The sequence below is a fragment of the Morone saxatilis genome, unplaced genomic scaffold, assembly GCF_004916995.1.
Source record: "Morone saxatilis isolate NCDOM2014 unplaced genomic scaffold, NCSU_SB_2.0 Contig9, whole genome shotgun sequence".
NCBI classification, from domain to species: Eukaryota; Metazoa; Chordata; class Actinopteri; family Moronidae; genus Morone; species Morone saxatilis.
The window spans coordinates 8,079,988-8,106,704 of NW_023340268.1; the positions used below are offsets into that span (position 1 = coordinate 8,079,988).

General features: G+C 43.3%; 2 protein-coding genes across 2 annotated transcripts in view; both read left to right on the top strand.

Moving 5' to 3' along the window:
* ash1l (ash1 (absent, small, or homeotic)-like (Drosophila)) overlaps positions 1-24,830 on the top strand; it is a 30,888-nt gene extending 6,058 nt beyond the window's left edge. The window contains exons 4-27 of the mRNA XM_035681240.1: positions 132-4,551; positions 6,998-7,667; positions 7,819-7,992; positions 8,121-8,215; positions 8,589-8,662; positions 8,826-8,871; positions 9,131-9,239; positions 9,439-9,645; positions 9,853-9,999; positions 13,332-13,440; positions 13,603-13,752; positions 14,192-14,259; positions 14,770-14,936; positions 15,205-15,357; positions 15,601-15,655; positions 15,982-16,114; positions 17,471-17,734; positions 18,137-18,223; positions 18,356-18,446; positions 19,236-19,374; positions 19,502-19,674; positions 19,931-20,097; positions 20,797-21,256; positions 22,324-24,830. Coding sequence (XP_035537133.1) covers positions 132-4,551; positions 6,998-7,667; positions 7,819-7,992; positions 8,121-8,215; positions 8,589-8,662; positions 8,826-8,871; positions 9,131-9,239; positions 9,439-9,645; positions 9,853-9,999; positions 13,332-13,440; positions 13,603-13,752; positions 14,192-14,259; positions 14,770-14,936; positions 15,205-15,357; positions 15,601-15,655; positions 15,982-16,114; positions 17,471-17,734; positions 18,137-18,223; positions 18,356-18,446; positions 19,236-19,374; positions 19,502-19,674; positions 19,931-20,097; positions 20,797-21,256; positions 22,324-22,415 — 8,250 coding nt within the window. The 3' untranslated portion in view covers positions 22,416-24,830. The remainder of the gene's footprint in view (positions 1-131; positions 4,552-6,997; positions 7,668-7,818; positions 7,993-8,120; positions 8,216-8,588; positions 8,663-8,825; positions 8,872-9,130; positions 9,240-9,438; positions 9,646-9,852; positions 10,000-13,331; positions 13,441-13,602; positions 13,753-14,191; positions 14,260-14,769; positions 14,937-15,204; positions 15,358-15,600; positions 15,656-15,981; positions 16,115-17,470; positions 17,735-18,136; positions 18,224-18,355; positions 18,447-19,235; positions 19,375-19,501; positions 19,675-19,930; positions 20,098-20,796; positions 21,257-22,323) is intronic.
* A 1,496-nt stretch (positions 24,831-26,326) lies between these two features.
* Positions 26,327-26,717, top strand: part of lrrc71 (leucine rich repeat containing 71) — a 5,639-nt gene continuing 5,248 nt past the window's right edge. The window contains exon 1 of the mRNA XM_035681241.1: positions 26,327-26,496. Coding sequence (XP_035537134.1) covers positions 26,430-26,496 — 67 coding nt within the window. The 5' untranslated portion in view covers positions 26,327-26,429. The remainder of the gene's footprint in view (positions 26,497-26,717) is intronic.

Genomic DNA, 26,717 nt, shown 5'->3' on the forward strand with positions numbered 1-26,717 from the left:
AGATAGACAGGAAAGGGAGAGAGAGAGGGGATGACACGCAGCAAAGGGCTGCAGGTCGGATTCGAACCTTTACTCAGTTACCACCTATTCATTCTCATTGATAACTTGCAATTTTGTCCCTTTTTTGGCAGGGTTCACCGAAGATGGACTGCAAGTCTGATACAAAGCCAGACACGAAAGCAGCCACCACCACATCAGAGAGACCCCTTAACCTTCACCGCCCCCCACCAGACAGCAAAACGCATCCCTCTGGGAAGAAAACACCAACTCCACAACCCAACCCCCGGACAGCTTCACCTTCTCCGCCACTACCTGCATCAAAGGAACCCAACTTTGAAGGAGTTAAAGCTCCTCAGTACACCTACAGCACTGAAAGTCAGAGAGACAAGGATAAGGGTGTTCAAAATTGGGGAGCACCCACAGTCACTGAGAAATTAGCTCAACTCATAGCGACTTGCCCACCATCAAAGACCCCTAAGCCAGCCAAACCCGCAAAGACTGACCCTGCTCTTCCTCTCCCAAGCTCAGGCTTTATGGCCCCCACAGCCAAGCAACGAGACAGGGCTATGGCCAATAGGAACACATATTCAAGAATGGTACACCTCTCTCCACCACCTCCTGTATCACGACCACCTGGTCGGCCCTATGGTTCTAGAAACAAAGACAGTGTTATGGAAAATTCTCCCACCCTGACACCACTGAGGAAAGAGGACACAGAAGGGGCTGGCAAAGCTAGTAGCAGCAGTGGTAACAACATCAGCAACAGCAGCAGTCGCAGCAACAGCCCAGCACTCACCTATGGCAATAACCGCCTGTCAGCCACGTCAAAAGACAGCAACAATGAGAACAGCAACGGTAGCATTTCTAAGCCACAGTCACGTCCAGCTCACTGCTTACCCCACACCACATCTTCTCCATCTTGTCCCATTTCATCCTCTTCCACCACCTCAGCTGAGCAGAGGGCTGTGAGTGCAGTGAGTCACCTGGGCTCCCCTGCTCCCTCACAAGGACACCATGCACGAGAGAGTCCTGCCTTGGCAGAGGAAAGCAGTGCAAGTGAGATGGAACAGGACAGGGACAGCCCCAGAGACTTAACCAAGTGCCCTCTTCCAACAGGAACAGGAAAGCCAGAAGGGAAAGACAAGGGGGGTAGTAATCAGTCACTGCGAGTTGAGAGGGGGAAGAGCTGTAGTCCAAGTAAGCGCAGTCCCAACAGGGATAGTAGCCGACCTGGTCGCACTAGCAGTCCCCCTGAGCCTGTAAGACAAAGGGCATCTTCTTCACCAGAGCCAGATGGTGAAGAAGGCCCACAAACACCTCTCAGAGATGATTCTCCTGATTCATCCCTAGACTCTCCCGCGGAGCAGGACAGCAAACCCCTCAAAAAGCGCAGGGGAAGGAAACCCCGCTGGACCCGTATTATGAACAAGACGCAGAGTCAAAGAACAGGCCAGGACTGTCCCTTCGACCAGAGCAAAACCCCCTTTCCTTTATCTTCAAGCCTGGAAACACCATCACCACCTATTAAAAGACCTGTGGGCAGGCCTCCCAACCCAAACAAGGTCAAACCAAATCCTGTGCCACAAAGTCCAGCGTCACAGCTCTTCCCGCCCCAGCCTAAGAAACGGGGAAGGCCAAAGTCTAAAATGCCAAGGCTTGACGCACCATCCCGTGGGTGCCTTCCTAACAAATTGCCCCCCTCCAAGGTCTTTTCATCTTTACTAAAGTCCAAAGAAGAGCAGGACCCCCCTGTTCTTCACCCAGAGGTGGACCTGAACCCCCCTAAACCTATGCCTAGAAAACGTGGACGCCCCAAGCGCCTTCCTCCTACCTTACCCCAGGAGGGTCAGCCTCCCACGTTGGCTCCGGAGGCAGGAGACATGGGAGACAAAAGGTTCCGCATCAAAGGAAATGGGCAGCTTATTATGAAAACTATTATAGGCAAGATCAATAAGATGAAAAGTATGAAACGGAAGCGTATTCTCAGTCAAATTTTGTTAGGCCCAAGAACAGAAGAAGCTCCTAAAAGTACCACCAGTGGGGTGGTTGGGGCTGTGGAAGCTACAACCCAATCATTGTCCTCCCTGGCTGCTTCTTTTGGGGGAAAACTAGGGCCACAAATAAATGTCAGTAAAAAGGGCACAATATACATGGGAAAGAGGAGAGGTCGTAAACCAAAAGCAGCGTCTAATTCCACAGCTGCAACGCCACCACCAGAACCCTTCCTATCCCCAAGCACCACTTCCCCTCTCCATCACCATCAATCACAGTCCCAACAACAGCACCAGCTCTCCTCTTCAGAGGTCTTTCCCTCCCCCTCCCTCTCACAGTCTAGTGGAGGCCACAGTCCCATCAGCGATGCCAGCTTTGTGGAGCCAGGCTCAGTGCACTTTGCAGGTCACTCTCACTATTCTAACCCCCATCATAGCCACAACACGTTCTCCTTTCCTCCCCCAACCTTTTCAGCCCCTAATCCCCGCAACCCAGGGCTGGGCTCTACGTCATCGTCTATGGGCACAGCAGCTTCCCAGAAAAAGTCATCTTGTCGTGGATACCATCACCACCACCACCATTATAGGCAGCACTACCATTATCATAAGCTTTCCCCTCCTAGGCCACTCCATCCCACCTCCCCTGCCCCTCTCAGTGAGCTAAAAGAAGCCACTCCATCCCCAGTCAGTGAGTCACACAGTGAGGAGACAGTTCCCAGTGACAGTGGTATAGGAACAGACAATAACAGCACCTCTGACCGTGGTGAGAAAGCTGGAGGGGCAGGTGGCTTGGGTGGAATTGGGATGCCACCCGGTATGGGCAGTGGATTATTAATGCCAGGGGTCATCGGTTCAGCTATGGGTCCAGGGGTGGGCCTTAATTCCAGAGGCAGGCGACGACACTCCACTGTGCTCATGGAACATCCCTCGCCCTCTCCATCACCCCACGGGGCAAGGTCATCTCCTGATCCCCGGCGACCACACCCAGCAGCTCCCGCCTCCTCCTTATTGGGACACAAGGAGAAACATAAGCACAAGTGTAAACGCCGCAGCCATGGGTGTCCTGGCTATGACAAGCTAAAGAGACAGAAAAGGAAACGCAAGAAGAAGTACTTACAGCTGCGCTCTCGGCGGCATGACCCAGACTTTCTTGCTGAGCTGGATGAGATTGTTGTGAGACTGAGTGAAATACGGATTGCACACCGTACCACAGGGCACCGGCTCGGCAGTGGAATAGGCATAGCAGCGGGAACAAGTAGAGTGCCAGGAGTGGGCAGCAGGGCCAGTGGTGGCATAGGAGGCACCGGTGGCCCTCCTCCACATCATTATGTCCACAGGGACCTCCTGCCCACAATCTTCAGGGTTAACTTTGGCAGCTTCTACTCCCATCCTGCATACTCCTGTGACCCATTGCACTTTGTTCGAAAACCAGACATGAAGAAGAAACGGGGGCGGCCTCCCAAACTGAGGGAGTCCATGTCTGAGGTTCCCTTTGTACCTGGGCTTGGATTCCCACTCTCTAGTGGAGGCTTCTACCACCCCTCCTACAGTGTTCCCTACTCCTCTGGGCCCCTGGGGTTGGGCTATTACAGAGGCTTTCCTCCAGCTGGCGCTCTGTATCCCCACCCACACCACCAGTCACCCCACACAGCGCCATCCCACCACTCTCACCACTCACCGTCTTTCCCCCCTCCTCCCCCCACATCTTACATGCATCATCACCACCCTTCACATCTCCTGCTGAACCCCTCCAAGTTTCACAAGAAAAAACATAAGCTGCTTAGGCAGGAATACCTGGGAGGAGGAAGGTCCCCTGTCCTGTACCCACCCATGTCCTCTGAGCTTTCGTTCAACTGGCACCACAAACACAAACACAGACACAAACACAGAGAGCGCTGTGCTGAGGACGACAGGGAGGAAGCAGCAAGAGGAGCATCAGGGAGCCGGGCTAGTGCAGGGATTTCTGACAGTGGAGCATCAGGGAAAGGAGAGCGAGTTGGCAGTTTAGGAATGGCAGAGTCTTTACAACGATGCCGCTTTGGACGAGAGACCTCCAGCATCAGTGCCAGCAAGCAAGCTGCTTCCACTTCGGCCAACTCCCCTTCTTCTTCGTCATCCTCATCTGCAGAAAGGTACAAGCGCAAAGAGAGCTCCATGTCCTGTCTAGGCCCTTCCAGGCTGGCACTGGGTAGCAGCTCAAAAGGCCACCACCCAGTAGAGTCCTGGTTCAGGATGGGCAGCTCTAAGGCAGACTACTCTAAGCTTTCACGGAGCCATGTGTCGCCTGGCCAGGGTCCCTTCTCAGATGGACGGGCTGAAGACCCAACAGGCTGCTCAGACAGCGAGGATGAGGAGCCTCTCACCCCCACGGAGGATGTTGAGCCTGGAGCCCATGATTCTCCAAACCTTACAAATTTGTTTGCCTCTGCTCTCACCCGCACTACACTGAAGGGGGGCAGGAGCAGAAAGACTGATGTAGTCACAGAGAGCTCCAGCTTCCCCCGCATGGACCGGCCGATGAGGAAAGACCGCTCAACATCAGCAGAAAGGAGAGAATTAGGTAAGTCTAGTTTGGTGACATGTAAAGGAGTCTGTATTAATGGATTGCCTACAGCACAGCACCCACTGATAAACTGATATACAGGTTACAACAGCATCTGCATAGTTCATTTAAAATAAAGAAAAATTGTATACTGACCACTAACAATAGCAGAAATGAGCTATTTGCATTGATTTGTTCTTGGACATACACGCTTTCGAGTTTGATGAGCTATTGAGCAAAGAATTCTTTTTTGACCCAAATTAAATTTGCCATTGTTAAAGGTTATTGGAGTCAATTGTGCACCAAATTCAGTTTCCAAAAATAGTTCTGACACAGTTGTATGAAGAATCCTGTGGCTAGATATGATTGGCTGATGTCTGATGAGCTTTACCGCTTGGCACAGCAATGGTGAATTTGGCACAGTGTGCAATCAATTAGATCCAATACTGATTCCAGGACTATGCATTTGGGCAATAACCCTTTCAGACTTTGCCATATGGCACAGTAAGAGGGCTCACAAATCTTGCTTGATCTCTGCTCAGTGAAGCCAGTGTATCTCTTCAAAAATCCTTCATAGTGAGGAGAAATTGCGGTTACAACTGGAACCATCCATATCTCAGTTGTGGGTAGATCAAACAACACTGGAAAATTATCTGTTCTGTCTCTGTAGGCCTCGCAGCTTTTCCCCGTCAAAGAAAATACAAAGTGAAACTGACCATTTATTTTAGTGAAAAAACTCCCCTTGAAAGACACAGTAACATCCCGTATGCATACACTGTCTGACATTTGGTAGCTCTTACTAGTGGTTTACGGGCTTGGCAAAAAAAGCATATGTAATGATTTAAACTGGATCCTCTGTGAGTGTGGATGGCTGCAGTTGGCCACAATTGATATAGAATTTCTGCCAGAGCTAAAGGGGTGGAGTGTTTTGTTAACATGCTATATTTAGTAGACATTTCCCTCAAAAGCCCACAATGTGTGTGCCTATTCCTATCCCTCAGTACACCCATCACCTGGGCCGAGCTAATGTTGCGGATGTAGGAGATTCTTCCTTAGAAATGTTCTTGATTCATCAGGGTGACTCCTGAATGCCCCCTTACCAAGATTGGTGTGCTTGTGTGTCTGTGTGTGTGTGAGCAGTGGTTGGGAGGGTGTTTTGTATGTGAATGTTTGTGTGCATGTTGGTGAGTGAGATGGGAAGCCAGCAGTAAGAGCCCAGTTGAGGCAGCATGGGGCAGTTCAAACCACGCCAGGGTAATCCTGGATTAGAGCTCAGGACTTGGGGGTCAACCAGCGGTCGTAGACTGCACCGTTAAGGTAGGGGAGGCCAAGTGTGAGGACTGGGCTGACACACAAGAAAAGTGGGGAATGATGGAAGTAGATAGATGCAAACTGACAGATGAGTAGAGTGATGTGGGAAAAAAAGACTACTAGAAGCCAAAGATAAAGTTGTAGCGTAAAGGAGCAGGTGTGAATATGTTTTCACCCACATTTTCACTCAGATTTCCAGAATTTCTAAGAAAATGCAAATAAATGCTTGCTTCTTAACTACTGTTAAGTAAGCCATGTTCATTCTGCATGTCCAAACACTGGCGTGCATGTTTCACAACATGCATGATAACACATCATGACCACATGTTCACACAACACGTGGATTTGGCAGGGGTCAGGCAATGCTTAAATCTGTTGTCCATTCTGATAAGCTAGTTAATCAGTCATCCCACTTTGACCTTGTCTTACCCAGTGACTTGGGTTACATGCGTGGGCTTCTTGATCTCACTGTGACTAGTCACACTGGACATGGGGCAACCCCCTTTTACTGAGCCTAGACTTAAATATAGAGGGAAGAATGGCTCAAAGGTCAGACAAGGGGAGGAAGGAGGGAGGGGGTGAAGAAGTCAGGATGAAGAGGCACAAAGAAAATGGTTGAATGAGGGAAAAAAGGATCGCGCAGACAGTGGAAGATGTGTGTCAGTAAGGTTTCGCTTCTGAACATTAGTCTTGTTATGCAAAGGATGCAAAGTTAAGAAGGGAAAAGTGCGGGAGACAAGGGTGACACATACGTTCAAGAATAAAAAGGAGATATCTGAAGAAAGACGTGTGAGAATGGAAAGTGATGTCAGGAGTAAAGAAGAGAGTCAGGAGCATCTAAGATATGCTGTACAGATGTTAGATGTTAGTTGTAATAAATAAACATCAATTATAGAATATTTTGCCATTCAGCTTAATGTTGGGTATAAATAGTAAAGAAAAATCAGGTTCACATGTCCCCTTATCTTACCAAACACCATCTTTTTGGGACACCTATTGTGCCACATAGTTGAGACACACAGGACAGTATCACTTAGTCTTCTAAATCTTTCTCTGTTTTTCTAATACCACTTCCAAATGCTAAGAATGTATGCTATGTGCTTTGATACTTAGTGCTACATATGCAGGACTTATTTTCTGTTTCTTTTACTAGGGTCATCAGGTATCCAGACAAGAGGTGTTGCCCTCTCGACCTCTGAAGGGCCCGAAGGATCCCTGCACCACAGGCAGCAGCACCATCACCAACCTTCTCTGTTTCACTCCCACGGCTCCGCTTCCTCCTCCTGCCTCTCCCCCTCTCAGGACTGTTGCCTGGATGCCTCCCTGCCCCACCACTCCCATCGGGCACAGCCATCCAAACACAGCCTGCACCACGTCAACAAAATCCTGCGTGCCAAGAAGCTACAAAGACAGGCTCGGACAGGAAACAACGTGGTGAAGAAGAGGGGCCCCGGACGTCCCAGAAAACACCCGTTACCCTCCCCACCGCCTTCCCCACCACCAGTGGTTGAGTTGAATCAGCCTCGGCACAGGGACAGAGGGGCTGAACGGCCAGCAGGGGGCAGAGGGTGGGAGGGGGACACTGTGACAGACGCTATTGAGTCAGTTGTCCAGGGTCAGCGTAGAAAAGGTCAGAAGAGGAAGCACTGGGACAGAGATGGGGATGAGGAAGAAGAAGAGGAGGAAGAAGAGGACGGGGAGGTAGAAGAGCCTGAGGAGCGATTGCCGGACAGAGAGGAGAACCTGGGCAACCTGGTGGCAAGGCCCAAAGCTGGGACAGGAAGAAGTTGGCTTACCCAGGATGAGCTCCAGCATTTTCGTGGGTAAGCCAATTTTCACTATGCTGTTTAATACTAACTTTAATACCTAAAGGTCTCAGTTGTGGGATTTACACTGAGAGTAACGTGAAGATTCAATGCTGATATATAAACATAAATTAAGTCACTAGAAACCAAGTCATGGCTCTATTTTTAGCTCAGTGGAAAGCAAGCCAGATGGCCACTGCTCCCCAGAGCGCCCAGGCACCGTCTCCCGGGAACAAGCTCCACCCATGCCCATAACCAGCCAACGGGAGAAGAGACCAGCTAGACCTCCAAAGAAGAAGTTCCAGAAAGCGGGGCTTTACTCTGATGTGTACAAGACTGAAGAGTGAGTTTCAAAAAAAACAAAAATAAAAGAACATTTCTTCATGATATTGATGTTTATTTTAGATATCACTGCACAGTTTTTCTGGAGTGCTTGTGAACATTTTACTATTTCTGTACCTCACCTTGTAGCCCCCGGAGTCAGCTTCTGCAGCTAAAGAAGGAGAAGCTTGAATACATACCCGGGGAACATGATTATGGATTGTTTCCAGCTCCTATACATGTTGGTGAGTCTTAAATTGGATAATTATTTGCACTGCACATGAGCATGTAATAAATGAAACTGTCCTCTTAAACGTACGACACATTTTCAGATACGGTTAAAGGTCAGTCATGTTTCTATATGCAGAGGGAAGTTATTGGCCCACCTCATGAAGTTAAATTAGTCAGAGCTTTGCTGAGTGAAAGCCACAACCATTTACTCAGATAATTCAGTAAACCTGTCTTGACCCTTCTTATGCCAGTTAGCACAGGCCCATATTTTCAGCAATGATAAGATGAAAAACACAAAAAGAGGTTAGACTTCTCATTTAGATGTGAATATAACTGATTTTATTTTATTTTCTGTCCCCAAATTTCCCTTGCTTTGTTTTTTTTCAGGGAAGTACCTGAGACAGAAGCGCATTGATTTCCAGTTGCCTTACGACATCTTATGGCTGTGGAAACACGATCAGGTGATCAATCATGTCGAGCACTTAATGTTTTTAGGGTTTTTCCATGCTCACATTAAATAACTGACAGGTAGTTTCAAAAGGCACAGCCCCAGTAGAGGCTCACATAAGTATTTGTTTCCGTCTTTAAGTCCTTTTATGTTTACCATTCTGTTTTATGTTCCAGCTTTACAAGAGGCCTGATGTCCCCCTTTATAAGAAGATCAGATCAAGTGAGTATCCAGCTTTGTTCCAGTGATCCAGCCAGAATGTAAATTTGTAAGCCCGATCAATGTGTATGTGGTTGCATTTCTTCGTTTTATTTCTTTGGTTGCATTGGTTGCTCTGACTGTTGTAGCCCATGTTATAAATTATACACATTGTTTGCAAAACAGGAATTAAACATATCTTATGCTCTCACTGCTGTTCACACTTTATGAGAATGTCAGTTAACTGTAAATGTAAAATGGTAATCCCCCCTTTCTGTCACAGATGTCTATGTCGATGTGAAGCCTCTCTCTGGTTATGAAACAACTACATGCAACTGTAGACCTCGTGAGGAAGTGACTGAAAAAGGCTGCCTGGATGATTGCTTGAATAGGTAAAGACAAAGTGGAGAATACAATCTTATTATATTTCGAAAATCCGTACTCAGGTTTAGTCATATGTTTGTCTCTGATTTTTTTTTTTCATTTAAAGTTGTTTGTTTAGTAATGAAACAAACACGAATAGGGGGTAAACATGGTGTTAGGACTAAAGAATAGCAGCCTTATTTCATTTTTAATTGCGTATTTCCCCAGAATGAGTTTTGCTGAGTGCTCTCCCAGCACCTGTCCATGTGGTGAACGCTGTGACAACCAGCACATCCAGAGACATGATTGGGTCCAGTGTCTGGAGCGATTTCGCGCTGAGGGCAAGGGCTGGGGCATCCGCACCAAGGAGACACTTCGCTCTGGACAGTTTATCATCGAGTACCTGGGAGAGGTGGTTAGCGAACAGGAGTTTCGGTGAGTTAATCAGGTCATGTTTTATATGACAAATCTGTTGGATGGCAGACATGCCCCAAAAAGTATGTGGATGTCAGAAGATTTGGAATATTCTACTTCTTTTTGCCTGTTTAACGTTCTCAGTTCAGGACTTAATTTATCTTGACATGGAAATTAATGAAAGCTTCTCTTTTAATCTCCCACCCCTGCTCCCCTACCATATTTCAGGAGCCGTATGATGGAGCAGTACTTCTCCCACAGTGGCCACTACTGTCTCAACCTGGATAGTGGCATGGTGATAGACAGCTACCGAATGGGCAATGAGGCACGCTTCATAAACCACAGCTGTGAGCCCAACTGTGAGATGCAGAAGTGGTGGGTGTCATGGCAGCTTTAAACCGGTCTTCTCTTAATGTCCTTGTGGTGCTTTTGGGTTCTCACCAAAGCCCAGATTTGGCTAAGCCTTTTCAGGCGTGAGCATAAGCAGTTGCCATAAGTTGTTATGGATGGATAACTGAGCCAGACCTGAAATTGATTTGACTATAATGACAAAGAAAGCATACTGTGTTCACAAAACATTTGTAAAGCCCAACTGAAATCATATTTAGTCATTTCTTTTTGCAGTCTAAAATAATGTCAATGTATTGTTAATATTTTTTTATTATTAAGAAGATTATTAGGAAGAAAAATCTTTGGGTAAATGTTCAGAAATGTTCCTTGTTGTCTCAGTTGAAGGGGTGTGTCTTTGTGTTAGATTGACAGGTTTAGTATTTCCCGATAACAACAAAAGGAGTAAAAGTAGTGCATGCGTTACGAAGTAATAACAGCAGAACTCACCGGGTTGAGCTCCATCTCTGGCGAGCTCAGTAAATGCCGTTTGGTTGTAAATTTTTTATTCAGCTCTGATGGAGTTAATCAGGCTGCTTTACTCCAAGCTATTTCACTATGAACCTGAACGGTGTGTGACCTTTTGAATGTGTAGAACAACACAGAACATTAATTAACATTAGATCCTGACCGATCCTCTCAGCATGCCGAGAGATTTAAATAAACAATGAATTTATGCTGCTGTGTAATGCACACAGCGTCTCCTTTAACGCTTCACCCCATCTCAGCCTCCCGCAACCCATCCACTATTAATCAGAAAGTTATTTTCTTTGACCCGGCCCGCCTGTTCTAGTTCCCGTAGTTTTAACTGCGATTATTGATGATTAAGTAATGTAGCACCCGTTCTAAGTGGCATACTTTTTCTTTTTACTAAATGGTGACAGATGTATGAGCAACACTGCTGTGACTGCTTTATGCAAGCTTTGATTGGCTGTGTTGAAATAAGGTCTCCTATCTTTGTAGACGGATACCAACAATAGTTAGAATTAATGCAAAACTGGGGGGTGCCATCATAAAACAAAATATGAAAACTATTAAACTGGTATTTTAATTCTGCCTTTGTTAACGTCAGTATTTGTAAGTTTGTTGTCTTCTTCTTTCCGGTCTTTGTTGGCACATTGCAGCATATCTTGGCACGTTACCACCACCTGTAGATCAGTGGAATAGTGTGACATCATTGATAGGAGTGTTTGTTGTGTCACTCGTATGCGTTCCTGTGCTTGTGTGCCCCCAGAAATCCCCAGGGAACCTGCAAAGATTGTCAGGTACATTGACAGCCACAGAGTATATTAAAAAGGGCCGACAGTGTAAAACACTAAAGCTGAGAATCTTGCTGGATTGTTGAGAAGAGAGTGGGAGACACTGATTGGAAAATGTTCCAGCTTGATAATTGAGTATTTTGTTTTCTAAGTGCTTCCGTCATTTACGGTTAACGAACTGGAAAATACTAGCCTATTACCTAAATAGTTTCAGTTAATTGCTGTCTGTTTGTGTGTGTGCCTGATGATCTGGGTGAGCTGGGTAATTTCTTACTCACTCTAACAGGGAAACTGAGTGTAGTGAAAGAAGATATCCTGCACAAAAATAATAGTTTTGGTACGGTATGATTCCGATAGAGACAAGGCAAGCAAAGCCACAAAAAATCCTGCTATCACTCATGTTATCAGAAAACAGAGGTTTCACTAATCATCACTCTGTGTGTACTTTAATGCATCTAAATGTCGACTTGTATGCGTGTTTGTTGTTAAAGTCCCTTATTATGACAGACATTCTTAGTTCTGTTTAGATGTTTGGTATGGATAAGTAGTCACAGAGTATGTTTGGCAGTACTGTGTTGCCCTAGTTTGGATATCTTACACAAGCTCTAAAAGGGACACGTGTAGCAGGTGCATTTCATTGTAAATGAGAAAGCTCTGCCTCGAAACCCCAACCGTATTAATGTGGTTGCGTGGTGGTAATCTGATGAGATCACCTCAGTCAGTCTTTGCCAGTGTTCAGAGACCTAAATGGCTTAAAGGCCTTGCACCACGCCAAAACAATTCACTGGTTTCCAGAGGGATTGTTCTCACAGCATGCCTAAATCCACTGCAATCAGAGAACTGGCTGAGGGGCCTCCCTGTGCCTGACTTTTACAAGTAAAACTTGGATTTTTCTTTACGAGTGGTTTGCCTATATATAGTGAATCTGCAACACGTGTCTCCACAGTTTAAACCCGCAGAGGGTTTGGTTGTGGATAGCTAACGACCTTAAGAGAGTCAACAGTCAAACTGTACCCTCTGCCCTTCAGCATAGACCAGCTCATAATCTAGGGCACCGGTTGGTATGTGTGTATGTGTGAGTGCATGTGTGTGTAATGTAGAGTGGCTGGGCTGAAATAAAAGACTCCACAAGGACGGAGGATTTTCAGCACAAAGCCTGACGAGTCATCCATCTTGTCACAGAAGAGAGATTACATGCAGCCGGGCTTTAGATACAGCTGTAGTGCCTGAAGACAATGCGCTGAACCAGCTTTTTACCCCTATAGAAGGAATAAATTATCAAGTGGCTGGCAAACAGAACAGTGCGCTTTATTCTTAGAAGAATGGCGAAAAGCTGGAGCACTGCTTCGCTTGGAGAGGGGGAAAAATAGGAATGACAACGTGTTGAGCGTTTGCCAAATCGAGCAAATGAAAACTGGGACAGTCCTCTTTTTGTCCCAATATTGAAATGCCTTAATTTAATTGTCATTCTGACAGGGTTAGTATAACACTGTTTTAAGTCAAGACAGAAACTTGACTTCAAGCCTGCTCAAAGGGGGAGTACATCATTTACTTATACCCCTCTTCCACAAAGCTCTCCATCATATTTACATGTTGGTAAAGTGCGACTAACCTCAAGCTCAGGGCTGACCCATTGACATACAATTATATGGCTATCAAGAAAGCTTGACCTGAAAATGATATGATTTCTCTAGTGTGCTCTGGTTCCTTTTGTATAATAATACTAGGGAATGTTTTGGAACATAACTATATTTCTGTTCCTTATTAATATATTTACCACAATATAATATAATATTTAATATGTATCAGTAAACTACTACTCCAAATATAGACTGTAAGATCCAGTGACCTCCTGATAGGTCAAAACAATACTGAGGCCTAAATGATCTTTTACTAATATTCTTTAACCTTCCTGCCCTAAACCACAATTTGGCATATTTACAGTAGTTCATTTCAGTGTTGTTTATTTAATGAACTTCCTCATGTAATAATCAAATGTCAAATTCATCATGTGAATGCTGCACCCATTCACTCGACCTTCCTGTGACTTCTCTCTTCTAGGTCGGTGAATGGGGTGTACAGAATTGGTCTCTTCGCTCTAAAGGACATCACCAGCGGCACTGAGCTCACCTATGACTACAACTTCCATTCCTTCAATACAGAAGAGCAGGTAAAGCACCAGCGACCTTTAACATCCTCACTGAATAACACTAAGGATATTTCATGTTCAGAGACATCATCACAGCTGCTTCTACTTAGACAAGACCCTTTTCTCACACTACACACAACACCTCATTGCTTTTTTTGCACTCGTTTTGCCTTTCTTCTACAGCAAGTGTGTAAGTGTGGTTCAGAGAGCTGCCGGGGCATCATCGGAGGGAAGAGCCAGCGTATTAACGGACTGCCTGGGAAGACAGGAGGGACTCGGCGGCTGGGTCGACTCAAGGAGAAGAGGAAGTCCAAACACCAGCTCAAGAAACGAGTGAGTGATGAATGTAGATAGGAATACAAAGAACTTGTGTTTGGTATCAGTTCAATCATCCTTAACATCAGTCCTTAATAGCTAAATTGATACCATAATATTTTGTTTAAGATTTTCTTTGATTTGAAACTATAGCATATTGTTATCTAGCTGAAGCTATTGCCTGGCAGTGTCTTATTAAATATCAGGTGCGTCTATGTAGGCCATGACTGTCTCAGAGGTACTTTTAGTGGGCCACAAGGTGTCTAAAAACGTAACTCAGAATACCTTAAAGGGTATACTTTTTGAATTAGGGCTGAATGGTATAACTATGACCTAAAATTTACAGTATATCATGGTATATTTTAAATATAGAATTTCTGCACCATGGTTTTTAGTGTGAATCTTTAGGGTGTTTTCCAGTGAAATCACGCATTAATACAACTTTCTTTATCATCAGGAGGAAGAGTCGAGTGACAGCAACAAGTTTTACCCTCATCTCATGAAGCCCATGTCCAACAGAGAGAGGTGAACAAAACACACATAAAGAAACAGGACTCTATCAGAGCAAATTAATGTATTCCATTTTGTTTCCTGCAAACCTTGTACTGGAACTGATTTCGTCAATCATAATACAGAATATAATATTGAATCGTCCCGTCACATGTATTGGCTGAGACCAGGTTGCATTTTTAGCAGACACAACACATTCAAGTTTTCACACGTCTTTCCCAAACAAATTCTATTCTATTGTGAATGTTTCAGATAAGATGTAAAGACAGATTGACAAACGTCTTGACAAAGGGGATTTAAAAAATGCAACTTTCTATGATGGTAGATACTATGCTTGCACATTTTACTTACAAAACTTTTGTTTAATGTAGAATTAATCAAATGAATGCCATTCATGAACAGAATAGTGTAGGGGTATTTTAGATTTCCCGTTTATAAGAACTCCCATCAGAGAGCAAAGTAAGAGATGTGAGTTGACACATACAGCAGTCTTCACAGTCCTGCCTTCTCTTTGTCAATCATCAGGAACTTTGTGCTGAAGCACAGAGTATTTCTCCTGAGGAACTGGGAGAAGATGAGGGAGAAACAGGAGCTGCTGAAGAGAGAGGGTGAGAGAGAGAGAGACGCCAGCAGCCTGTCCATATATACACGCTGGGGAGGAGTCATCCGTGACGACGGCAACATTAAGTCAGGTGAGTGTGCAAGTTTAGAGCCGTGAAAAGAAAGTGATATAAATGTGAGAAAGCAAGAACACTTGAGAAGAAAGTTGTGAAAAAAATCTGTTTTAGTGGCTCCAGTTAAAATGTGGCAACACTGGAATTTATATTGTGTCTTTATTTGTTTCTATTGTAGCTGTAAACAACTCAACATGTAACTGAAACTTAACTTACCTGAAAAATAATAATATAATAATAATATTTTGCAAAAACTTGATGGATAATGCTCATGCCCTGTTTACAGATGTTTTCCTGACGCAGTTTTCGGCCCTGCAGACGTCGCGATCAGTTCGCACACGGAGGCTTGCCGCTGCTGAGGAAAACACAGAAGTCACACGCACTGCTCGCCTCGCGCACATCTTCAAAGAGATTTGTGACATGATTACCAGCTACAAGGGTTAGTGTCTACTGTATGTTGAGAAATATACAGTGTGTGTAGGCACCAGTAGCACGTCACCTACTATTGTGCTATCCTATCAAATACTCTCATCAGTACGACCTCTACCCTGATCTAAGGTCTGATCAGGGCTCTAAAACACATCTGTCAGTGCCTCTAGACTAATATCTAATATTCACTGAAGGATAAGGCTCTATGATTGAGAAACGATGACAGGAATGTTATTCTTCTGTCTTACCTCAGATTCAGCTGGCCAGACGCTTGCTGCTCCGCTGGTGAACCTCCCATCCAAGAAGAGGTGAGCGTCTGTAAAAGTGCAAACCTGCATTTCGTCGGTTTCATTCAAAATATTTTACTGTTTCCAGTGTTGCTGTGTCACACAGTGTAACAGTTTTATCTTGTGCCACACATTTCAGCCGTGACAGCCTTTGCTTTGATTCTAGTCCGGTATTGATAGTAATCACTTTGTGTCAAAACAATAACAGCTCATTATTTTTCTTTAGCTACATTCACACTGTCATGGTCAGGGGGTATTGTTTCTACTGACTCACAGATTTAAAATGTTTTAAATGTTTTTGAACCAGATTTGCAGAGACTAATCCTGCTGTCTTTGTGTGCCATCAGGAACAGCCAGTACTATGAGAAGGTGTCTGACCCTCTGGACCTGAGCACCATCGAGAAGCAAATCCTCACCGGCCACTACAAGACCGTTGAAGCGTTTGACACCGACATGCTCAAGGTGTTCCGCAATGCTGAGGTAGGCAGGTGTCCCGCTGTTAACGTTAATGATCCTTTGTTGTTAACATTGAGAACTGCAGAGAGGTGTGTTTCTGTACGCACACATCGTTTCATAGTTCTGTCAGATTGTTGCTGGGAGAAGAACTGAGTATTTTAAAGGATGAACTTTAGTAGTTACTCATCAAAACTGAAAAATGATAGGCTTTCGCGACCATAAAACATTGCCGTGATAGTTCCTTAACCATCACAAAGTACTGCCCTGGAGCATGGACGTTGGTCCTATTGTACAGGACCTAAATTTAGTCCCTGGTTCCTCTGGTCAATACACAGATTTAGATTCTGAGTTTTTAAAAGGTTCTTGGTTACCAGGGAAAGTTGCTATGGTGGAAACACCATATTAGCTGGTGCTGAAGCGTAAAGCCACTGCCAAGAGAGTCAGATGTGATTTTGAATTAATTTAATACATCATGATATTGGTTTATTAACAATCATTTGAAAATGATCTATCAAACTAAATGCTAAATCGATGTGATCTTCTCTACTTGTCAGATGTGTCAACAATCATTAGAAAGACCAGTACGATGATTACATGAAGGCTAAAGCTCTTCTGCAGCATCCAGTCTTTGTAATTTAATAACACTGATCATGCTTATGAGTCTCTCGAGTTTAATCCCAGATTCTTAGAGCTCAGTCAATATCAAAAAGCCTCATCAGAATGATCATTTACGCTGTTACTGTGCAGCTCTAACACATTCTTCCTCCCACTCAGTCAGCTCCTTTATTTCTTCCTGTCACACACAAACACCTCCCAAGAGGCATATGACTGCTGATCCTCTGCGCACACGTTGCAGTCTCTTTTGATTTACATCTGTATAGCTTAGCAGTTAAAACAAGTGCCACTTGAAACCTCTCAGAGGAGCTTACTCTTCCATTCAGAGAAGTTTGAAGTGTATGTCTAAATTAGATTCTCCCTTTGGTCCCAAGACCCTTTTTGCCAGGCTGAAAAAAGCGTGAGGGGAATGTGCTTTATTAAGAGCTGTGGGTTTTTTTGCAGCTCATAGACAAGTTTTGAATGCATCTTTTTGTGCCAGTGACCTTTGTTCTGCAGGAAATTGCCTATAAACCTTCAGGCAGATCAGCTCAGAGTCTTGTCTGAGTGACTAAATGATGAGGGTACAATTCTTGGGTCAAATGTGCAGTCCTCTGCCTTTTATATATGATTTATTTTTTATGCATGAAGTCTTTGGCCTTGTGTCAGAACACACTGTCAGTAAGAGATTCACAAGATGAATTCCTGTAAATGTATTTATTATTTAATTTTTAGGCAAAAAGAAAAAATAATAAAGAAGCTGCGTTTACCTTTATTTCCCACCAGAAATATTACGGCAGGAAGTCATCAGTAGGCAGGGACGTGTGTCGGCTGCGGAAAGCCTACTACAGTGCTCGTCATGAAGCTGCCGTCCAGATTGATGAGATTGTGGGTGAGACCGCCAGCGAGGCCGACAGCTCGGATTCGCTGGAGCGCGACCATGGTCAACACCACCACGGAGGGTCCCACGACAAGGACGACGACGTCATCCGTTGCATCTGTGGAATGTACAAGGACGAAGGCTTGATGATCCAGTGTGAAAAGTGCATGGTAAGAAGAAAGCTGTTTCATACATGTGTAACGTGTGACAAAACTATATTTTACTAGCATAGAAAAGAAAGATCAATTATTTTTGTCTCACTGGCTGACACTGAGTACTTCCTCTTGAGACTTAATCTAACTAAGGAGTACTTTGTCAAGGAGATTTTCCAAAGGAGAGTGTGCAGTCGGTCCTTTGTGAATATTTTCTGTTATTTTTAGACAAAGAAAACAAGGAGGGTTGCAAATATTGATTGAGACAACCACAGTTGTGAATCAAGGAAGTGGTTACAAATGTTTGTCTTTGCTAGACTCAAAACATCAGTGTTCTGAGAGTGAGTCACTGTCAGTACCAGCTAGGGAGTAATTTATTAAACTATTTATGTGAGTCAACTGTTGTTTTTGTCTCTGTAGGTGTGGCAGCACTTTGACTGCATGCGGCTGGAGACCGAAGTGGAGCACTACCTGTGTGAGCAGTGTGACCCTCGGCCTGTAGACAGAGTACGTCCATCCCCTCGAAGCAGCCACAAATGCTGAATGTTTAATGTTTTCTTTCTCGGGACAGAAAAATTATGTCAAAAAATCACCACCCTTACCATGTAATCTCATCCATATGTGTTATTGTTGTTACAGGAAGTTCCCATGATACCCCAGCCTAGTTACGCCCAGGCTGGCTCTGTCTACTACATCTGCCTCCTTAGAGATGACCTGCTTCTACATCAAGGTAATGAAAAAGAATATAAACTAGCAGTAATAAGCTCTAATCTCTGCACATTTAGAGTACACCTCTGATTACACCAAACCACACCATCAAAGATGCAGGAAGTGATCAGAGGATTCAAACAGGCTTGAAACTTTGAATCAGAGAAGGCAAAGAAACACTGATTTTCAACCTGGTGTTAAAGGTGCCCTGTGAAGGCTACTTAAAAACAAACAAAAGTGATGTTACCAAAACGCATTGTGTATCATTGAGGTCAAAGATTTGAATGAATTTCTTTCTTCATGAAAGATTTTAAATCCAGCAATCTCTACATCAATGCTTACTAGCTTGCAGTCTTATTTATTTTATTCGTAAGTTTGTGTCGGCTTAGCATTTTTTTTCTGAAAAAAATCGCCTTTCCAATGAAAAGAGAGTATGAAGTGCTGCACCCAGCGTTCTTTTATCGAGTGCTTTGCCTTTTTCTGCTTATTTATGATATGTCAGAAACTATCGTAACAGAGACAGAAAAGAAACAAATGAAAACACTTTGTCTGCTGTTGTTAATTCAAACAACAACATACAAACAAACTTAACTTTGCCAAGAACCCACTTGCAGCTTTTTTTCTCTCACCACAAAAGATTTTCATCCAAGCTCTCCCGAGTGCCAGCATTTTTTTTTTTCTGCCATAAAAATGTGTACTGAGATGTTATACTCATTCAAAACTGTATCTGTCAGGTATCAAGCAGTCAATTTCTTGTAAAATTTCACCATTGTAGACAAGTAACCTGTCAGTGTCTGTGTCTTGTGTGCAGGTGACTGTGTGTATCTGATGAGAGACAGCAGACGCACACCTGAGGGCCAGCCTGTCAGACAGTCTTACCGTCTCTTGTCTCACGTCAACCGAGACAAACTCGACATCTTCCGAATTGAGAAACTCTGGAAGAATGAAAAGTAAGTTAATCAGATTTAGTATTTTGCACAACTAGCATGATGTACTGTAGACACCGTCATTATTGTGCTAAAGTTGCTTACATTGTTTAATTTGATGGCCTTTTCTCCATCCTCTCAAACTCTAAAGGGGTGAGAGGTTTGCCTTTGGTCACCACTATTTCCGTCCTCACGAGACACATCATTCTCCATCACGGCGGTTCTACCAGAACGAGTTATTCCGCATGCCGCTCTACGAGATCATCCCCCTGGAGGCAGTGGTGGCAACCTGCTGTGTCCTTGATCTCTACACTTACTGCAAGGGTGAGGGAAATCACACATAAGCAAACTGACACGTGCTGGTTTGGATGGGTTTATTGGCCTGTTTCAACAACTACTGCTGTTGCTTTAGTGAAGCTCAGTGAACTGTAGAAAATGCAGACGTGTTTGTCTGCTGCCAAGTGTGATTGTGTGTAAATATAAATATGAAGCCCACAAGCTAGTGCTGAGAAACCCCATTTAAAAAAAGATTAAAATTACACCAGTTCCCGGCTAATATAAAGTGTGTTCCTTCCTACAGGACGACCGAAGAGTGTAAAAGAGCAGGATGTTTACATCTGTGATTACCGCTTGGACAAGTCGGCTCACCTGTTCTACAAGATCCATCGTAACCGCTACCCTGTCTGCACCAAGCCATATGCCTTCAACCACTTCCCCAAGCGGCTCACGCCCAAAAGAGACTTCTCGGTGAGAGTGATGGGGGGATTTCTGACAGGGTGGGGCTGCTGTGCTGGGATCTGTTACTGATTTCTAAACACTGAAAGATATTTTAAGAGTCGAGGTAATATTACAGTCCAGGGCACATTTTGCCTCCACTTTATCTTGCTCGCAGTGTTTCGGCAGCCTGTAGCAGAATCGCAGGTGATAGTAGGGTTAACCGAAAGCAAATGGGAGAAACTGCAGCTGCTTTTTGTTTCTGATCCAAACCACATAGTTTGTGGTGAACTACATCCAAATCTGTTTTATGATGTTATCACTGCTGTCATCATGTTGACAACTGCCTAAAGTATATTGCAGCAATTCTTTTGAACTGCAAAGCTTCAAGTGAACTAAAACGTGATTTTCTAGTCAGTTCTTTAGACTTTCTTAGTTTTTAGCTTAATGTTTTTGTTTGTTTAGTTTTGTTTGTTTATGTCTCCATGAAGGACCAGATGGTGATGATTCACTGCATTAAATTAGTTCTGATCTCTGTTAGGTTTGTTAGTCTATCACAGAAACTGAAATTAAAATGACTTTCCAAAACTCTTAAGATTTCTAAACTGTGTTGCACTGACTTTCATTTTCAATTTAAAAACCCTAACCAGCTGGTACCTAAGCCAGCTAAATAAAACCATGACGTATTTGCACACACTATTTGACACGGGTCCTTTTGTGACATTTTTGCAGCCTCACTATGTTCCTGACAACTACAAGAGGAATGGGGGCCGTTCTGCCTGGAAGAGCGAACAGCCTAAAGGAGCTGGAGGCTGCGATGACGACGGCTCATCCTGCGACCGGGGTGAAGACTTTCCAACCGAGGCTGAAGACGGGAGAGGGGTGGAGGACGACATGGACATGGCTCCGGAGGATCCTGAACTTATTTCGGCCAAGCCCAGAAGAACGGAACGAGATGGGGAGGGAGACGAGGATGAAGACGAGGAGGAGGACGAAGAGGAAGGGCAGGACACCGAGGAGCGCAAGGAGCTGGAGGAGAATTCCGCAGAGAGGATAGGAGAGATGCTCGAGCTCCCGTCATCATCGGCCTCCTCGCCGCTACACCACCCAGTGCTGGGCAGGAGGGAGGCCCAGAGGGAACGGCTCAACAAAATTCTGCTGGATCTGCTGCACAGAACCCCCAGCAAGAATGGTGAGGGGCCGGGAACAAAGCAGGGGGGTAGGTCAACAGACAAATCAGGGTTCACGTTTCAGATCACGTGCAGTCACACACCACATGTTAAATAACACATTTTTATACTGTTACAAATTGTCCATTAGATAGAGTAGGGGATGAAAAGGAAGCATTTTTATTTTGCAGGATTATACAACACAGATACAATCGCCTTTTATAATGTGCCATCAAGGAACAAAGACATGTATTTTTATAAAGGAGTGGGCAGATTTTCATATTTAAACTCTTTTTAGCATTCATTAACAGATGGGAACCTCAGTTTTTAGATCTGCTGCTTTGTCTCTTCCTCCCAGGCAGTGTTTCAGTTTGTTGTGGCATTGCTTTGGTTTGCTGACAATATTACTAATAAATCCAAATCTAAATCTAGACTAACAGTGGTTAATCTCAATGTTTAAAGGATAAGTCTGGTGATAGGCTGTATTTTTCAATGAATTGACCCTCCTGCCTGTGTAGCCAAAGTGAAATAGCTAACCCTAACCCTAACTATTAAAAACACATAAATGAGCCACACTGTGCCACAGATGGGTAGGAAAGTCATTAAGTATTGAGACTAAGACATTGTTGATTTTAGTCTTGTCATTGGATTTGTTGACGATAACAAAAAATGTAGAACATCACCAGCCTTATACTGCTGCTGCTTCACAGTATCACCTTTTCAAAAGGCTCCACTGGGCCCAGTCTTCAGGTATTAAGCAGCTGCAGAAGGCGCTGACGAAGCATTTACTGATAAAGCATGGGAGAGACACACATCAAGTTTGACTTTGCATTTGTGGAATAGTACTAAGAACAAGAATAAAATAGAGCATACCAAAACTTTCCCGCCCACCCTGCCCGATTTGAGAGAGCTACAGACATTTTTGGACACTGGAGGTTGCCAACTCGGTCACACTTACTGAACACTTTTAAGCCTTTTAAACATCAGTAACAGAAGACACATTTTTTCATTCATTTACCTTTGCTGTTTCTTTGATATAATACAGTGTGCCATTGGTTTCTGTCTAATTCTCTTTGTGCTCTTCCAACAGCCATAGATGTCACTTACCTCCTGGAGGAGGGCGCAGGGCGGCGACTACGGCGACGGACGCTCGGGTTCGGCGACTTTGTGGGCAGAAAATAACGTCGCTACGTGCCTGTCAAGCACACTGCCTTTTTCTTTTGCGAGCAAGGGGCAGAAAATGGAGAGACAGCAAGAAGGGAAATGAGCATTGTTGGTTGTCCGACCATTAAGGACTGCAATGCATCCCTGGGGTCCTCTTGCGGTTTACCTCTTCCAAGACTGTCATCTCAACTCTGAGACCGTGGAGGGGGTTTGGGAGCGCTGACTCCATGACAATTTCAGCTTTTCAAGAGTTCTCAAGGAGCACGAAGAGAGAGCTGACCCAGACTTCTTGCTTATTTAAGTAGTATGATGCAAAATCTGTTTTTTTTAAAATGAACATAGGAGAAATACCCCATGCACTTAAATGCATTGAATATTACAGACATGGGTAGATGAATTCCACTAGCAAGCATCAGAAATGATGGTACTGAATATGGATGGATAGAGGGGAGGGATGGTTGGTTTCAGTCAATGGGGATGTGAATGCTGGAGAATTGTTCCCCCTAGTGGGACCTAGCTGCAATGACAAAATATATCAGACGAGAGAAGAGCTGCGCCGAGAACCGTGGGGGGAAAATGGCATAGGAGAAATGTAAGTTGAGCAGTGTGCTCAGATGCTGCTCATGCGAAAGAGAGAGCGAGGGTGGTGAACTGCACTTTTGGTACCATGGATATTGTGAAGCTCTGTGTAATGTATCTATAATGAAAACACACTAACACTCTCACAGTATTGGATGATGCAGTCTGAAAAAAAAAAAAAAAAAAGCAAGTTAAAAAGTCTATTATCCTTTTCCTGTTATACTGTAGTAACTCATTTAGGAACAGAGGAGGCTTGGGGTGTGTTTGTTTTTAGAGTAAAGGGCGGGGAGGGAGGATCGAGTGTGCGCTTTTGTCAGTCAAAGTGTCTTGTTGAGGTTTTAATTTTAAGTTTTTTTATTTTCTCGTGAGGCAGTCAGCTTCGCCCCTCTTTTTTGAAGTAACATTGATTCACCAGCTTAACTAAATCAGGCGAGCGGGGGGACACTGGCTTTAACTGTAACGCCTTACACAGCCGTGCTCTCCGACTGCCTTGTGTGCGAGTGTGTGCGTGCGTGCACACTTATTGTGTGTCTGTACTCTGCCAGATTTCTTGAAGATATACCTTTTTAAAAAAAAAATTTGAAAAAAAAATTAAGGGCTCGATGGCAATTAACAGTTTTAAGAAAACTATGGAAAACAATACTTAACATGAAATGTATCGTGATGGTCATATTTTCTTATATTCTGTGAGACGGGTGGGGCGGTGTATACTGTATATTGGGGAGGGGAAGGGACTTAAGATCTTTTTTTGTCTTTAGACTATGTTCCTGGTTGCCATGGAGAATGTTTTAAAAAGAAATTGTGATATTTGATGAGATTTCTTTCTCTTTTCCTTGTTTTTGTTTTTTTTTTCCCCCAAATGCCTCTGCTAAAAAGGGACAGCCTGCAATGTCCCAGTGCGGTTAACTGACAGAAAAAGTGAGGAGAATGAGACACTGACGGAGGGAGGGAGGGAGAGAGAGAGGGAACGGGAAGCTGTACAGTGCCAAGTTATGTAAATATACACACTTTACATTGAGGAGTGTCTCCAAAAGCAATATCTTGAAAAATGGATTTTGTTTATTATTGTACTGTACAGGACTCAGCCCTAAATGTATTATGATTATTATAATAATGATAATATTATAATTTCTTCCGTTTGTATTACTATAATGAAGACACTTAAGCTCGGAGGAAAATGATTTTTTTAATGTCCATAAAATCTCACCTTAACTGTCCCGATGACGTAAAAACTTAAGCTGAGGTTTTTCGTTGCCTATAAATGAAATTCATCTATGTACTGCATGAGTGAGAAGAATGTCAAACGGACACAGAAGGCATTGGGACATGACAGTGACTCGACAACGACAACGACACCTTTGTCACTGAATATTGTTAATAATATTACTTTTAAGGAGAAATGTACTCCTTGTTTTTTGCTGCAAAGTGTTGAACACTAAAAAAACAAACCAACATAAAAATGTTATGATATTTTTAAACCGTGACAGAAACAAAAGTAAAGCTGTCAGCCCAATATCATGTTATTATTTTTGTTTTTTCTTTCAAATAGGAAATGGTTCCGTTTTGTGATAGCAGTCATTGTATGATGCTTGTACTTGTATTTGTGTGTTTTGTGTGATTCGTTTAGTTATTTTTAGACAATCACAAAATAAGATGCAAGCATTGTAAATGGCAGACTGGCGGACATTTTGTGATGTGTACAGTTTGTCAAAAAACTTCTTCCACTCGTTAAAAGTTTGTAATTATGATTCTTAAGTCATGAAAAATGCTGTTGGTTTTTACTTTTTTGTTTTATATTTGTTTTTTTTGTTTGTTTGTTTTTTTAATAAAAAGCACTACATTATTGTGAATACACTTAATGTTTTTATGCTTTTAATTTCCTTCAGATACTTCACAAAAACTTGCGTGTTGGTGGAAAAAGAACAACAAACTTGTTGACCATACTGTCGGTGGTTGGCGTTCGTTTGTCACTGGTGTGGTTTAAGTTAAACTTCATTCATATCTTATACAAAGTTGACAAAAATGCAGATACTCAGGTATAAGTAGAGGCACTGATTCAACTTGTTTTACTCAAGTAAAAGTATAAAAGTACAGGCTTTGAAATGTAAGTATAAAAGTGAGAAGTACTTTCTTGGTTTCTCTGAAAGACGTTTCTATTAGCTGTTTCTATGCAAAGCAAACTGAAAGTTCAAACAGGGTAGAGTCCTCGTCTCTTGTCTGTTTTCGTCATGTTACGTCTGTCATGCGTGATATGCAGATGTCTAGATGTTAGGAAGGCGTGCAATGATGCAAAAAATTCTAATATTAAGTGACGAGCCTGAGAAAAGAATATGTAGTCAGAAAAATCAAAACTACTTAAGTACAGTAACAAAGTACTTTGTTACTTCCTACCTTTGATCATATTAAATTAAGGTCTAATAGAATTATGACTATATGTTTATATCTTCTTTAAAATGTTGAAAATGTGACATTTTGGTTTGCCCAGAGACAATGATCTCTGCACAGTGAAACAAATATATTGCCATATACTTTTCACTTTAGCTGCTACTGCTGAAAGAATTGGTGCTGTGGAAAGCAGAATTATCACATTTCCCAGTGTAATGCACCCAAAATCAATTTCTCTGTATTTAATATGTTGCAGCACAAATATCTTTTGAGACACTCACAAAATAGATGGTGCGTACGAGACAATTTGTTTGATGCTGAATGGATAATAAGCTCTGCACCAGTGCAAACCCACTGGAAGGAAGATGTTGAAGCAGAGAAGTTATATTCCTATCTTTTCATATTGCGTGGCGGTGATTGCTACTGTGTCTGCTCTACTGAAAGTTCAGCACTGTGTTATTTGAAATGAAAGCCTGATTTCCACTGTGATGAATGAGTAAAACCTCCACAGGCACCCAGCTCTCATGGCTGCTCCTGCTCCAGTTTGAGCTTTGGAAAAATAATTTCCCTGTGCTAGAGCTACTTTTCACAAGGTGCAGACAGTGGGGATACTCGACTGAACATTCAGAACACAATCTACAACCAGCTTGAATTTAAAATACCAATCCTTGGAGTGATAGTCTCTAGGCTGAAAGGAACAGTTTTGTGGGGAATCTGTACTTTCTCATGTTTGACACCTAAAGGTAATTTCAAATCTCGCGATATTACAGCAGCTAGACATAAATTGAATATTAATGTTCTTAGCACTGCTAATTAACGTAAATGGCGCATAAACTAATTTAATATTTCCCAAAAAATCTCTACTAACAACTTTTTAAAATATACCAAGAGCGAAAGGAAATCTCCCCAACCAGAAGTCTCGCGAGAACCCCGCAGGTTGGACTGAGTTGCCATAGTAACGCCAGTGACGCCCAGAGGTTGGTTTTAGCTTATTGTCGCTAACGTTAGCACCAAGAGCGGCGTTAGCTCACTTGTCCTGACTTTTAACCGTGTTTCGACTTCAGGACAATGTCTAGAAAGAAACAGAAAGAGAAAACAGACAGGGCGCATGCTGAGGACGAGGCTAAAACTACAGGTTGGACGATGAGTCTTTCATCAGCTGCTCGGAAAGCTAGAACTGCTGAGCTTCTTTAAATGTTGTTAATCTCTTAATGATAAGATATAGGCTTTTAATAATGCAATATAATAATATATAAGGATACAAATTGTTATCTGTATACTTTTCAAGTTCTATAAGTACTTAAAATTGCTGTAAATACCGTATTAAACATAAAAAGTGGGATTTTAGCTAAATAC